Source organism: Hyposmocoma kahamanoa, unplaced genomic scaffold (genome assembly GCF_003589595.1).
Source record: "Hyposmocoma kahamanoa isolate Upper Pololo Valley unplaced genomic scaffold, ASM358959v1 180, whole genome shotgun sequence".
NCBI lineage: Eukaryota > Metazoa > Arthropoda > Insecta > Lepidoptera > Cosmopterigidae > Hyposmocoma > Hyposmocoma kahamanoa.
Genome location: NW_020653711.1, coordinates 3,381,414 through 3,396,521, shown reverse-complemented (window position 1 = coordinate 3,396,521; position 15,108 = coordinate 3,381,414). Strand labels below are relative to the sequence as shown.

The window sequence follows — 15,108 nt, the reverse complement described above, 5'->3', positions numbered from 1 at the left end:
TGGAAAGGGGATGGCGGGATTAAATCGTGCAATTCTCAAAAACTCATAGCGGCCAGAGACTTTTTATCGAGTGTTCGTCCGTGTGTACCTATATGTATACCTATATTCAGTAGTAATCAACGCACAATAGAATTCTAAGCTGCGAAGACAATGTTATGAGAAGAAAGTCTTTCACGATTACTCATGTTAATATTATTATAGTTGCGGCGAAAGTCTGTCAAAACATTTGGTATTGAAAGAATAATTGAATTGAACTTTCTTAAACATTGCCTTTATAAGCCATTTGGAACCACATTATAGATTAGTCCATCATGGATCTCCTGGAGCATGGTCGAAAAAGTGTAATAATTATATTATATTCAGTTGTAGTTGCATCTAGTCATGACTATTTAGAAGTTAAACGTGATCCGACGAAAAGGCATGAGGAAAAGTGTGTTGAGTTCGGCAGAAGTCCGTTTTTTGAATTAGATATGGTGGTGGGGATCCCGTGGAGGACCTACTATACGTGGAACATGGATTTGGGGCCGCGGTGTGTAGACATGAAATTCAAGATGGCAGCTCCAATGGTTAGCATTGTTCTGAATTCTACTAAAGCAAATTAAATATAAACTTTTATGAAATGAATTGAATACTTTAGCCTTAAAGCTGCACCTATATGTCCTTTAATTTTCTAAGCAGTGAGTACTTAACTCACTCCTGAGAAAGCTTGCTCTATCATCGATATGTTAAAGTGGAGCAGTACATTCGAGATTAAATTTCAGATCATCTTTTATCATCATTACTTTTGTCATTCCCTAAGCATACCTGGACAATCTCCAGAGAACGGGCTCATATCTCTCTACATAAGTTTTGCTTACAGTCCCCTCCCTATCAACTTCTTGGTTACACCGGAAGGGCACTATAAAGTGCAAGGTCGCACAGGAACCATATTCAGTCAGGTTCTGGCTCAGGTCAGCCCGTTTACACAAACTTCATCCGGTGTTCAAAAGGCTAGTTCCTTGGGTGAGCGACACCGAGTGCACGTACAGAACTATGGCAGCTAGTAGTTGTCACTGTTAAGCCGTTGAATCTTAATTCAACTACGAAGTTCTCGCTTTGGTAGCGAAACTATCGGCAGTCTCCAGAGGACAGTATTAAAGCCATAGTCCATCACATTAGCGCGGTTAACAAAAAGTACAAAACTGGATGCGCCAAACATAGAGGAAAGGCATGGTGACGTCGTGCGTGATGATTCCTTCCGTGCACTCCATTGGAATTTCGCGAATATGTGATTTTACTGAGTTTTGTTTTAAAATATTTTAAAGAATAAAATTAATAGTAGTGCGAATTTTGTAGAAAATATCCTTTAATTCAATGTACCAAACGATTATTGTAACAAATGGCTTGGTGCGAATTTCGTACCAACTGCGTCACAACGCACGGATCCATATCAACACCTGCTCATTCCCCGCGACTACTCCTCAATTCCATCAGAGACTGATGATCAATTGGAAGAGAGTATTAGAGATAAGTAAGATGGATTTTAGTCAGTGCTTAATTGACAACCTTTGTGTAACAAGGCCACATGATACTTTGCAAAATGATACTTTTTCAGGAAAGAGGTTGAAAGATTTTACGAACGAAATTATCGATAACTTTTTAGGCTTAAGTAGGAGAGTTGTAAAATTTCAAATGTGTATACTGATGACTTCTGCCCTCGTTGTTATAACTAATGCAATTGCATTTCGGTAACTTTCGCGATATTAGCTCTTAAATTTATATTGTCACCTAAAAATGTCAATTACGCAATGATTTTGCTTAACAATTAACAAATTAAATAAGATATCACAAAATCGATTAAAGGGGGTTGTAGATCTTGTTCCGCAGATCCCAGATACGATAATAATTCAATTTGCTAAAAATGACGATTAAGTTAGTTATGGTAAGAAGGGCAGACTTGTTTCATGCAGTTCGCATTATTATAATTTTTATTGTGACTATCATGTGATGAACATACTTCTAACGATTTTTCTTAGTAGTTTTTTATATAGCGCTATAACGGCAATTTCATGTTTCACATTTCGCAACCCACATGGAAGAATGGCATAAGTGGAGTTACGTCAAAAATGTTTATTGCTCCATTAGATGCAGAAAAATATAACCCACATCTCCAATTCTTGTAACTCTATCTACAATATTAGTCGATAGAGTTTTGACGTAACTCATACGCCATTCTTTCATGAGGGGTGCGATTTAACGATTTTGAATAAATTAATGAATAAAGGGTATTTTAGTACTAACTTTTTTTAGGTAATACGTCGTATCTACCACGACATGAAGGATTACTTAGAGGAGCAGCCAGTGTGGGGAGCGGCTATCCTCCTGATGACCATGGGCCGATCCCGACACGAGATGCTGCTGTTTGATGACCAAGGTCCGGCCGGGCGTTTCTATGCTGTAGCTAATGTTATAAAAGATGGAAGTACGTATATTTTCCAAGAAATACATATCGATTGCTTTCTGGCACAGTGTTCTATCTCAAAATCACCTAAATCATCAGGAAGATTCTTTTTTTAATACAATGTGACGGGACGAACAAGTCGTGCGCCTGGTGGTAAGCGACACGCCTATTCATAACAGTTGCTGTGCCACTTAGAGCTTTAAATCGCAAAGATGTTAGGGGCACTGCCACTGTGCCCGTCACCCTTAGACATAAGTTGACATAAATGTCATGTGTCTGTAATTTCACCAGCATCCTTACTCTTCGAAACGGAACGCAGTAATGCTCATATTACTGCTTGGTGGTAGAAATACGTATGGTGGCAGTACTTCCCTGGACGAACTCTTTCAAGAGGAGCCGTACTGCTAAAAATATAACGTTGCTTAGAAACAGCTGCAGAATATTTAAAATGCAAAGCAGACCAATTGTATGCAAGCTCATTTCTCACTTGATTATTTTAAACAATAAAAAGCTCGGTGTTCTTTAGCAAAAAAATTTGCTCGTTCTGAGTGTATTTGTGTTATACGACAAAAATGAACTGTTTTGGTTTCGGACACTACTTTTGAAAAGCAGCTATATTTTACAGTGGTGTATCCCATACACTAATTCTTGACGATTTCTCTCGCTGCGAGATAATCATTGTTAGACTACATTTCGCACCTTTGGGGTAATAATGCTGCACTACAAAATTACAACTTTTTAGGAGAGAGATTTAAAGGGTTCTGCGAACGAAATAATCGACAACATTTTATGTTTCATATATATTAGGAGAGTTATAAAATTTCATAAACATATTGGTTTCTTGTAGTTTATTTTTATGACTTTCAAGTGATAAAAGCATTTTTGACGTATCATCACGTGGTTTAGACCGTACGCACTAGACAAATTGACACCGAGAATGGCTTTTTGTAAAGCGTACCATTTGACATTTGTGCTGGCAGTAGAGCTCTTCGTGAAAGAGTTCGTCCAGGGAAGTACTGCCATCATATCCCTTTCTGCCATCAAGCAGTAATGTGAGCATTACTGCGTTCCGGCTTTTGAAGGGTAAGGGTGCTAGTGAAACTACAGGCACATAGGACTTGTTAACTTTATGTTTCGGGGTGACGGGCACTGTGGCAGTGTCAGTCAGAACTTGTGATTTACAAGTGGCATCGGAATTGTTATCATGCGCGCGCCTTGTTCGCCCCGTCTTTTTTTTATCGTATCGACGGCATATGCTATAATGCTTGCCATCGTGGTAAAGCATTTGCCAATTGGCGTAAGGTACTCGCCTATTGTTGCGCCATGGTTCGCCAGACATACAGGAAAAGAAAAGTACGTTGTGCGAGGAGGTTACTCCTTTCGTGTCCTTTCACTTTATATCATAAAACAAATTAAAAAAATATATTTTGAACGTTACACGGCAAAGTCTTACAAAGTAACCAGCCACGGAACGAACCATCGGAACTCACGAATTTTTCTGCGTTTGTAGTCGTGTTTTTGTATTTGGTTTTTCAACGACTTTTTACCGTAGCGCCATCTTTGAGAATTCTTAAGTATTTCGTCACCCAGCTAGGTAACTTTACAGCTACCGGCCCTGGCTAGAGATGCCGCTATTCATTGTACATAATATAAATTTTTATTGAATTGATATTCAATTTTTTTTATGTGAAATTACTCCACTAGTTTGTTATAATTACACTTCGAAAAAATTCCTTCGATCCGGCCGGATTCGAACCGACGTCTTCTAGCATACCGTGCCAGAGTACTGTCTCACAAAGCTCTTTTTTTTTACTGCAGTGACACTTTAAATCGCAATGATCTAAGGGACACTCCCAATGTGCCGTCACCCTGAGACATAAGTTGACAAGTCCCATGTGCTGTAATTTCACCAGTCACAATCCATTCAAGGTGTCGTCTGATAAGACTACTAAGACCTATAAAAACATATGTTCTATGGTTGATGATGAATTTACACAAAGTATAGTTTGTGGAGGTATTAACTATTAACTAGGTATTAACTAATTAGGCAACGAACCTATGGCCCTTCCGGACTCAGTATAATAATGCGTTTCGGGTGCTGATGGGGCAGCCCCGCTTCTGTAGTGCGTCAGGGATGTGATTCAGATTGGATAGCTTTTATGCGACCACGTGCAAGCGAAGCACATCTCTGGTGCGTTGAGTGTGGGCCAGGCTGAACCCCATTACATGGGACACTGTTGCGAATTGCGTGTTTCTAGCAGTGTCTATTGTGTATAATTTTGTTTTTTTTTATAATATCAAGTGACGGGATGAACAAGTCGTGCGCCTGATGGTAAGCTACACGCCTGTCTATAACAGTTGCGGTGCCACTCAGAGCTTTAAGTCGCAAAGATCTGAGGGGCACTGCCACTGCGCCTGTCACCCTGAAACGTAAGTTGACAAGTCCTATGTGCATGTAATTTCACCAGCACCCGTACCCTTCTAAAACCGGAACGCAGTAATGCTGACATTACTGTTTGGCGGTAGAAACAGAAAGGTGGCAGTACTTCCCTGGACGAACTCTTTCACAAGAAATTCTACTGCTACTACTTGTACTCTACTAATATTAGTAATAAGTGGTTTACTAACAATTATATTTGACTCATATAATTGGTGTTACTTGAATTAATAATAAAAAAATAATAATAGAGTATTCCCTAGTTTGAGACCAGGTAATTGCTGTGATTGTCAGGCACAAACATTATTTTCTAAAATGGGGATTGCTTGGCATTTCGAGATTGATGCACAAGTGAAGCAAGAACTGATTATCAAGTGAATTCCCCTGATCTATCTTAAATTTTAATCGTTTGTTCCAGACATAACACCACAAAGGAATGCGGTTCCCCTTCTTAAGTTCTATTTGAAACTGGTCAACAAAGGCAGATATCTTGTTATGATGGACTGTCAGATCGGAGTAATTTCACTCTCAGCGAGGTTAGGTGATGAACCAACACGAGAGCAAATTGCTGCTGTTGTCAGTAAATTAGAACTTGGATCTGGACGGATTGCTTGCTTGCCAGTAGAGAATAAAAAAAGGGATATGTTTTATTAAATGTTGATTATAATTTTCTTTTCTTTATTTCTTTTTGTATTACTGCTGTACTACAAAGCTTTTGCAAAGCTACAAGGCGTTGACGCCTTCTAGTTCACAAATGCTAAGTGGTGTTTTTTTATTTTTTATTTCATAAGATGAAGAAATTAAGTAACAATTAAAGTAACCGAAAAGGTCGTAATGTAATAAGGAAAGTAATGAAAATACGAGTGACGTCTGAGCATATTGCCTTTTTTTACATGTATATATAATGATAGACTGGCTGATTTTCGACCCAGGAACGGTGGTGCATATATAAGATTTTAAAAGCAATGTTGTAAGTAGTTTTTTAAGTATAATATGAGGAACCATTTTTGTAAAGCTTCAAATAAACTATATTATGACAACTGACGGTCGTTCTTTAAATTGTTTCCGTTACGCGAATGACAGTTAAATTTTTTGTAAAGTTTTACCGGTTTTGGCATAAAGCCATTTTTTAGTCTATTCGTCATGTCTTTTCTTCTGTGGCCGTCATAAGAAGCGCCGTGATCTTGGTCTCTCGAAAGTACGACTGCAATTTGGCAATGACGGAAGCCTATTTCGAAACTCGAGCTGAGTTCATGTTGTATGTTAATTTTCGTTGTTCATTTTATAATAGAATCAACTTTGAAATTGAATGTATGTGGCTAATTAAACTATTTCGCTGCGACACCGATACTAAATGATGATTCCACTTCCACTGCGTTAAGGTTGCTTTGAGATCGATTGTACATATTGACTTCTTCATTATACAATAAACAAAATAGTACACGAATCTGCGCGATGCGTAACCGTGGTGTTTATTAATATCATTTTTCAATCTCAATTTTGACAATTTTACAGGATGAAGAAGTTTGCGTCACGTCATTTGTATAGCATCTGGTTAGAAGTTAGTACAAGTTGAATGAAGTCGATTCTGGCGCCAAAATTAAATGTGTCTAAGATGATTCCATCTTAGACATGAAGAAATTCTTCTTGCAACGCTGCGGAGTATGAAATAGTATAAAATGATATTAAAAAGTGAAATCTTTAGAAAATTGAGATAGTACCGGTTGCCAGTTCACAATCGTTAGGCTATTAATAAGAAGAAAAATTGTAAAGCTTGTAGATAATAAACAGCTTATTATTATCATCATTATTCTACATATTTAGAGGAACGCAAAAAAGGTTGAATTATGATAACAACATACATACGAATTACTGGCCACATATATCTGGAACGTTAAATCGAATTCAAAAGACGATTGAATTAATTATTTTTTCAAATTAAACGTTTTGGTATATAGTGGCCAATGGTTCATATAATAATAGAAAGAAAGGAAGAAAGATAAATAATTTATTTGGTAACCATAATACAAATAGAACGTAAAAACAAATACTATTATTATAATTCAATTTTTTTTTACCGTTTCCCTAAATATGGCCGTAAGCGTATATCCATAATTAAGAACGTTACACACTGCGACTTTTAGCAGCGATGCAAACGCGATGCGAACGCGATGCAAACGTGATGCAAACGCGATACAAACGCGATGCAAAAGTGATGCACCTTTTAAATTAATTTACTTATTTATTTATTTCATGTATTTATTAATTGCACCATTAAATTAACAAAACAAAATAATGGGCGTAAACTCATACAGATTTTATAATAATTATTCAACATACCGCTAAAAGTCGCCGTGTGTAATCACTCTTAGATCATGTAAACATATTTTATTCGGTCATTAGAGAGGTAGAGTATTTTTTCTCCCAAACCGGAACGCAATAATGTTCACATTACTGCTTGGTGGCAGAAATAGATAAGGTGACAGTAGTACTTCCCTGGACGAACTCTTTCACAAGCAGCTTTACTGCTAGTAAAAAAGAGATGTTTACAGCCACATTGTCATTTAACATCTTCCGAGGAATGAGTGTGACTCTCAGAATGCTGTAGGAACACAATCGCACCTAGAAGTTTAAGCATTCTACGTACGAACTTGACCATATCTTTTTATACTCAAATAGGATAATTAAGTAGCAGTACTGCAGTACCTTTTTATTTCTGCCGCCAAACAGTAATGTCAGCATTATTGCGTTAAGGGTGCTGGTGAAATTACAGGCACATGGGACTTGTCAAGTTATGTCTCAGGGTGACGGGCGTAGTGGTGCCCCTTTGATCTTTGCGATTTAAAGCTCTGTGTGGCACTGTAACTGTTGTGGACAGACGTGTAACTTACCATCAGGCGCACGATTTGATCGTCGCGTCACTTGATATTATATATATAAAAAAATATTATATTATATTATGAAATAATTGTTTTATGTAGTTAGTATTATTTTTATGGTTTTATATGTGATAAAAGCACTTTTGATGTATGATTATATGTGTCTTTGTAATACCAGGGTATAATCTTGTATATCTGAAATTTTATAACTCTCCTATTATTTATCTAGTCCTTAGATTTTCGCGATTGTTGCACGTTGGATATAAAACTTGTATATTTTCGGTTCAAACAAACCACTCAGCCGTGACCATGGGACCTGCAAGAGGCCCAAAACGTTGTTGGTTTGTTTGAAAATAACAAATATAAGCGATTTAAATTAGAAAAAATAGTTTTATTTCCTCATTCCCATTATTTATTACACATTAAAAAGTTTACGACTAATTTCGTTCTTAGAGCCTTTCAAACCTCTGTATTGAAAAATTGTCATTTTGTAGTTGTGGCCATATAGTGTGTAGTTTGTGTGTAGTTAATAACTCACCATGTACAATCATTTTTCACATTTCTACAAATGAACTTAGCACCATGAACGAAGACACGGGAAATCTTTGTATAAATAAAACATATTATGTAAATATTTTTAAATCATATTATTGTTTACATGACTGGGCTATAAACTCATATATAAAACAGACAATAACTGAGGAGAGCAGTTTCAGATTGCTTATTCTTGTGAATGTTCATACAATGAATAAAGTGTAAGCAAGCGAAGAGTTTAAGATTTAATTAAGTAGAATCGTAGACAATTAGTGAAACAGAGTGATTGAAACAAACTAAACTATATAAGAGAAACGGCTAACGTAGAATAAAGATCATTACAACCAAGTTTGTAAAGTTCTTTAGGTGACAGGCATTGAAATAAGAACTAAAGAATCTACGATAATAATAAGCACGTAAATTATCTACAAGGGAGAAAAAAAAAAAGTTAAACATCAGCAATAACTTAAAAAAAAAACAAACAAAACGAACTAAAATGATGATGTATATTCTACTGACATTATTTCAGACAGTATTTTCTGCAACTGTGAATAAGCTAGAGAAGTCAAATTCGGACTTAGACACAGCAAAAATGTACTTCCTGAATTGGTCAACATGCGACGAATTTTTGAACAATACAAGTTTAAATATTTCTGACATTGTCGATATAGATTGGAAGATATTTTACTATTGGAACCATGATTTAGATGATTCCTACATTGTGAGGTTCTCTGTTCCATCGCCTATGGTAAACGTTTTTCTTTGTCATAAATAATTAAATATAAGAGAACATCATATTCGTTGCTCTGATCCCAAAGTAAGTAACTAAGAACTTGTGTTATGGAAATCGGAAACAACGACGGTACAACAAACACCCAGACAATATAGAAAAATTAGTTTCTACATTCACTTGGCCGAGGATCGAATCCGGAACCTGAGAGGTAGCGTGACCATGAAAACCAGAGTGCAACCCACTCGACCACGAAGGTTGTCAAAATTGTGAAAAGTGTTATCACGGATTGATTTTACTGATTGCCTCGCATAGCCGACAGCCACGCAGCGGTCCCACCTATTTCATAATAATAATTAACCAATTACAAAGTGACAACTCATTACAGCGCACCGGCCGCGCCCATTTTTCTCTATGCGTTCATATTATTTTTAGCAGGTTTTGGTCTTTTGTCATTAATATTTTACTTAATCCGCGCAAAAAGAAGAAAGCTTTAAGGGATACATTTTGCATCATCATATATTTAGTATTTTGCTTCGTTGCTAGGTTATGTTAATTCAATGTTCATTGGAATATTACAAACTGTTGATTTCATAATCAGTCTTAAGTTTTTGTAGCTAGTGGAGCGATTCAAAATAGAGGTGGGCAAGGACGTTGAACCTCCAATCATCTGGGACGGAGCCGAGGTATTCATGGAGACAGCCATCGATTTCAGCGCACTGTATATAAAGACTCAAAAGTCTGGCCTTTATAGGCTGTTGCCTTCTTTTGCTTTTCAGTGTAAGTAACAACACTTGCGAGATAGCTGTAAAAGGATCATAAAATTGCTTATAAAGTAATGGCCTTAATCATTTCTACAAGTCTTCTTATCTGTTTATGAAATTTGTAAAAAAAAGTCATCATTATCACCATCATCGTGCCTGTTTATTAGGCATAATACTTAGTTGGACGAGCTGATCAAACTATAATCCTACTTAATTTTTATTTCAGTAGAGAAAGTTCCATTATTGCACTTCGCGATTAAATACATAAAACCTGAAGGTTACCTTGGTATCATGAACTGTCGTCAAAGAATGGCATACGCTCTAGCACCGAATGATGATATGCCTAGCCTGAAAAAGGTAGAGAGATCCCTTTTTAATTATTTTTTATATTAGTTACATTCGAGGTTCCACAATCAAACCAGTTAAAAAAAAATACGTGTTGTAACTAGAGCTCACTACTGAGCAATTTCCTTTCAAGTTAAAGATTTCTGCCACCATAGATATAAATCAATATCATGTCACTATCTCATCTTTATATCTTGGTGGTTATTCTATTATCTCATCAATGTTTTACTTCCAGATGGAAGTAGAAGCAAGCAAGATTGGTTTCCGCAGCGAGTGGGGCCGATCGATCGGGCAAATCCACCCCGGAGGATATACCCCTCCTCCGATGCACGAGTACCGCGAGTTGGACGACGGTGATGATGACCAGCCAGTTAGCTTGGGTGTTGACCCTTCTATTATACGACTTCTGTAGCGATATTCAGCTTTTGTGGCGTTTTATGACGGAGTCACAGGAAGTGATACATTTTCTTAACAACACAAAGTGGAAAGCTGCTGCACCTTCGTTTAAAACAATAATGATATTAGAATCCGAAATCTGGGACAAAATTGTCCCAGTGGTTCTGAAACTAATTATATTATTTTCTGAATTTGATTGGGTCTCTGTCGAGACTTAAATCGCTCCTAAAGACAAGAAATTCTAAAGAGTTAGTCTAAGGACGCTTCTCGAGCAAGAAGTCTTTCGGGTTTACAAATAGGACTAACGTCTAAGGTTGCATTTAATTTTATTAAGTGAAGATATTTGTATTTTTCAAGATACACCCGCAATAATTTGAAAGTGTATCCTGAAGGATACACTTTCAAATTATTTATACAACGATCCAACATTAAGAAAAAATCCTATGAAGTTTCACACATTCGTATAATAAAACTTTTATTACAATATGATTATAATTTGAATTCAATCAAGTTATGTTTATTACGTGTCACAATTTTTATAATATAAATAGTATGTGTCACAAAATGTGTTCGTTGGAAATGAAATAAAGCTTTATTATTATTATTATACTGCCCTCGTAACTAAAAAGGCACAACTATGCGTACTTTGTACGACAGCTGTGACCTTTTTCGTTCTGAGGACAGTATAGTGGACTAATATCACAAAGATAATTGATTATCATGGTAGTTATACATTCAATAAACTTTAAAAAACAAATACAATGTTTTAAAGTTCTTAGTACTTGTATCGGCATCGTAGATATTTTTTTGCTTCTTTTTCTTATATAATTCTAATTGAAACAGATAGTAGCAGAACGTTAGTTATTGTTATACAATAGTGACTGTCAAGTATGTTTATGTGTAAATGTAGAAGTGTTATCGTTCTCGGTCAGGAGTAATAAATCATTTTGTATGCATTATGTACTTTTCTTTTTTTTTTTTATAAGCTATTTAAAAAAAAAACTCCCATACTTCTGATTTTATACGAGACAAATTAAACTTAGTTTTGTATAATTGAATAATAATGCAATATAATTAATTTTACAATTAGTATAATAGCATAATGTGTAGCAATTTATCAAGTAAACATGTTGCTAGATCTTTTTTAATATAAATTTTGTAACAAAATTATGAAGATAAATTTTATATTATCACTGAAATGTCCTAGTTTTAAACAGAAGTACATCAGGGAAGGGTTTTAAGGCCTTCATGTTTTACATTTTATATAAGTACTTTTTGCAAAGCAAGTTCTCAGGTTTTCGCGTCAGTCTGTCGTGACCATGGGACCTGAAAAGACCGCGAAACGTTGGTTTGTTTGGAAAAAACAAATGTACGCAATTACAGATACGAAGAAATAATTTCAGCTGTTAGTACCTTCGCAAATATTTTCCCTCAATGTTAAATTATTATTGTTCATATACTACATGCAGCAGTTTTGTAGCAGTAGAGTTCCTTGTGAAAGAGTTCGTCCAAGGAAGTACTGCCGTCTTACCTATTTCTGCCGTTAAGCAGTAATATGAGCATTACTGCGCTCCGGTTTCGAAGGGTAAGGGTGCTGGTGAAATTACAGGCACATGTTACTTGTCAACTTATGTCTCAGGGTCTCTGGCGCAGTGGCAGTGCCCCTCAGATAATTATGATTTAAAGCTCCGAATGGCACTACAACGGTTATGGACAGGCGTGTCGCGTGTCGTAGTCATACCAGGTGCACGATTTCTTCTTCCTGTCACATTTTATAATAAAAGAAAATGCAGAAAAGAAACAACAAAAATGTGGTTAAAGTTTTTCGCAATTTTGAAAAGTAAAAATCGAATGCAACCTTAAGTGTACAACATCTGTCTTCCGACGAAACAATAGATATAAACCTCAAACACAAAATATACTGCGGAAAAATGCTCATAACATACTCAGTTCTCTTCCTTGTCACACTTACCGAAGCAGAACAGTTCAAACGACAAGATGGTGACGTGACAGAAGACTTTGGCAAACCAGTAATGTTCGGAAATGTTAATAGAGATGGTTCGATAACTAATGCGTTCGTCCCTAATGCACTGTCGCAAAAAGATTTGGATCCTCGGGAAGAGCCTCCATTAGACGTGAGTTTGCTAATATACATTTAGGAAATGAATTTTTTTTTGGACCTAAGTCAGATAATAAAATAAAATATTTTATAAAAACGTATATAGCGTAAATTGGAATGTTCTTTGAAATATTACCCATTAGCAACCAATTTATACGTCTCACTGCTGGGCACGGGTCTCCTCTCAGGCGGGGTTTACGTCGTAGTACGCCACGCCGGCCCAATGCGCGTTGGGGACTTCACACGTTTTTCGAGGGTAGTGAACCTTCTTCGTGCACGATGTTTTCCTTCACCGAAAAGCTTATGGTAAATTTAAAATTTATTTTCACACATAAATTCCAAGAAACTCAGAGATGCGAGCCCTGATTAGAACCCACGACCTCTGCTTTGGAGACGGTATGTTAAACGAAGTAAGCAGTTAGAGCTCCTTGAAAAAGAATTCGTCCAGGTAAGTACTTCCACCTTACCTATATCTGCCGCCAACCAGTAATGTTAGCATTATTGCGTTTTGGTTTTGAAGGGTAAGGGTGCTGATGAAATTAAAGGCACATGGGACTTGTCAACTTACGTCTCAGGGTGTCGGGCGCAATGGCATTGATACTCAGTTTTTTGTGATTTAAAACTCTGAGTGGCACTGCAACTGTTATGGACAGGCGTGTCGCTTACCGCCAGACCAGGATGAACGGGATGATTCGATGGTTTGGTCATGTAGAAACAATGAATGTTGGTATATTGACGGCACATATTATTATTTATAGAGCGAATGTGGATGGAGGCGTGAGAGCGGTAGACTTCAGCCAACATATCTCAATTAATAATAATAACGCACACACTCAACATAGCCCTGCACTAGGGTAACCCTGTGTCGCGGGTGCCATGGACACACACATATAGAAAACCACAAATTACATCAAAACTCACGAGAGAAATAAATGAATCGCACCTGGGACCTCTACGTGGCAGTCCGGCATGGTAACCGTTCGGCCACAGAGGCAGTTAAATTTTAAAATTAGATTAGGAATGTGCTTAAAAATGGCCGTGTTAAAGTACCAAGAATAAACGGGCGCGTATGAAGAGATTGATGGGAGTGGAGGAGGCGAAGGAGGTTTGTCAGGAGCGTAACAGGTGGAGGTCCATACTTTCAGCTTAGCCCGCTGAGAGACAGGCGTGACGAATACATGTATGAGTGTATTGTAAACAATTACAATCGTGTGCCTTTTGTCTGCAGTTGGATTTAAATGCTTGTATGTTTTCCATAACGTATTTATTTATTAGCACAGTCAGTATAAAATACAAAATTTACTAGACGAAAAAACTATCAAGTCGTTAATGAAAAGATAAGAGATACTCAAGTATTATTTTTTCTAAATGTTACAGCAGCAAATTAACTCTCAGGATGCCGTAGCAAGCGTACGAGATCTTTACGAACAGAAAAGAAAACGTGACCAAAAAACGAAAATACCCTCAAAGAATGAATCTGAAGCTCGCTCGAGAATGTGGTTTGACTTTGAGGAAATGCTTGATAAAAATGACGAAAATGCGAATTCTGGAGTTCCAAAGATAGCTCAGACTGCATCGAAAACCAAAATCATTGGTGATCTTATTCCTGCACCTTCAAATGCAAAATATTTCTCTCAAAGTTCCTTCAGGGTCAATAATAACGTTAAGACGAAAAGGAAATTTTTAAATTGGACGACTTGCGAGGAAATTGGTGGTGACCTCAAGTTTCACCCTAAAGCCATAGTGGATATCGAATGGTTGCCTTTTTATACCTGGTTCGTTACATTCCTGCCACATGTTTATCCTCATGTATTTTCAATTCCATCGGTAAAGGTAGGTATTTAAATGTTGGTATTAAAATTATGCACTGTTACCTATACATTAATGAGATCACCATTATTTTTCAACAGACAGTGCGAGAATACCAAAGAAAATTTAGAAATAAATTAAATATCAATGTCGATTGGAAAGCTCCGAAAATATTACTGAAGGAAAATCAGGAAACTCTGTTAATTGCAGCTGACAGATCGGGTTTGTTCTTTGGCATAACGAACATGGAATTTCCGGAATACGCTAGAAGTAAGTATCTTTTTTTAATTTTAAGACATTTTGCAAATGAACTATGAACCCTATAGTAGTAATGGAATATTTTTAATCAAGGTACCTAAATGCGTATTCCAGTATGTATAGTAAGCCTGAAGCATTGTCCCTTTTGCCGTATTTTTACTTATTACCTTCCTGTTAATGTGGGTTTGTGATTATTTGTTCAAACTGATACATCACATTAAAATGTGACTATATTCTCTTACACAAATGCCCACGGTATATGGTAATGCGGACGCACGCACTTCACATACACATATACGCTCGCACGCTACCACACACACACACGCACGCACCCGCACATATATACACAAACACACACACACACACACACACACACACACACACACACACACACACA

General features: G+C 36.8%; 3 protein-coding genes across 3 annotated transcripts in view; all 3 read left to right on the top strand.

Annotated features, from left to right (window-relative positions):
• Window positions 1-309: 309 nt before the first annotated feature.
• On the top strand, window positions 310-5,595 carry LOC113226039. Its single transcript, XM_026458543.1, has 3 exons — window positions 310-566; window positions 2,290-2,461; window positions 5,296-5,595. Exons 1-3 carry the CDS (start codon window positions 312-314, stop codon window positions 5,529-5,531), a joined length of 663 nt encoding a protein of 220 aa, XP_026314328.1. The 5' UTR covers window positions 310-311; the 3' UTR covers window positions 5,532-5,595.
• Window positions 5,596-8,980: 3,385 nt separating this feature from the next.
• On the top strand, window positions 8,981-10,887 carry LOC113226045. The gene is made up of 4 exons (XM_026458549.1): window positions 8,981-9,038; window positions 9,638-9,800; window positions 10,011-10,141; window positions 10,365-10,887. Exons 1-4 carry the CDS (start codon window positions 9,036-9,038, stop codon window positions 10,539-10,541), a joined length of 474 nt encoding a protein of 157 aa, XP_026314334.1. The 5' UTR covers window positions 8,981-9,035; the 3' UTR covers window positions 10,542-10,887.
• A 3,602-nt stretch (window positions 10,888-14,489) lies between these two features.
• LOC113225915 overlaps window positions 14,490-15,108 on the top strand; it is a 1,410-nt gene continuing 791 nt past the window's right edge. The window contains exons 1-2 of the mRNA XM_026458381.1: window positions 14,490-14,495; window positions 14,555-14,723. Of these exons, the coding sequence (XP_026314166.1) occupies window positions 14,490-14,495; window positions 14,555-14,723 (175 nt within the window). The remainder of the gene's footprint in view (window positions 14,496-14,554; window positions 14,724-15,108) is intronic.

Excerpts from the sequence above, each read along its gene's own strand:
- LOC113226039 (XM_026458543.1), top strand. The coding sequence starts at position 312 with ATGGATCTCCTGGAGCATGGTCGAAAAAGTGTAATAATTATATTATAT. Across the intron at positions 567-2,289 it reads TCAAGATGGCAGCTCCAATG|GTAATACGTCGTATCTACCA; the intron begins GTTAGCATTGTT and ends AACTTTTTTTAG. Across the intron at positions 2,462-5,295 it reads TAATGTTATAAAAGATGGAA|ACATAACACCACAAAGGAAT; the intron begins GTACGTATATTT and ends CGTTTGTTCCAG.
- LOC113226045 (XM_026458549.1), top strand. Across the intron at positions 9,801-10,010 it reads GCCTTCTTTTGCTTTTCAGT|TAGAGAAAGTTCCATTATTG; the intron begins GTAAGTAACAAC and ends TTTTTATTTCAG. Across the intron at positions 10,142-10,364 it reads ATATGCCTAGCCTGAAAAAG|ATGGAAGTAGAAGCAAGCAA; the intron begins GTAGAGAGATCC and ends TTTTACTTCCAG.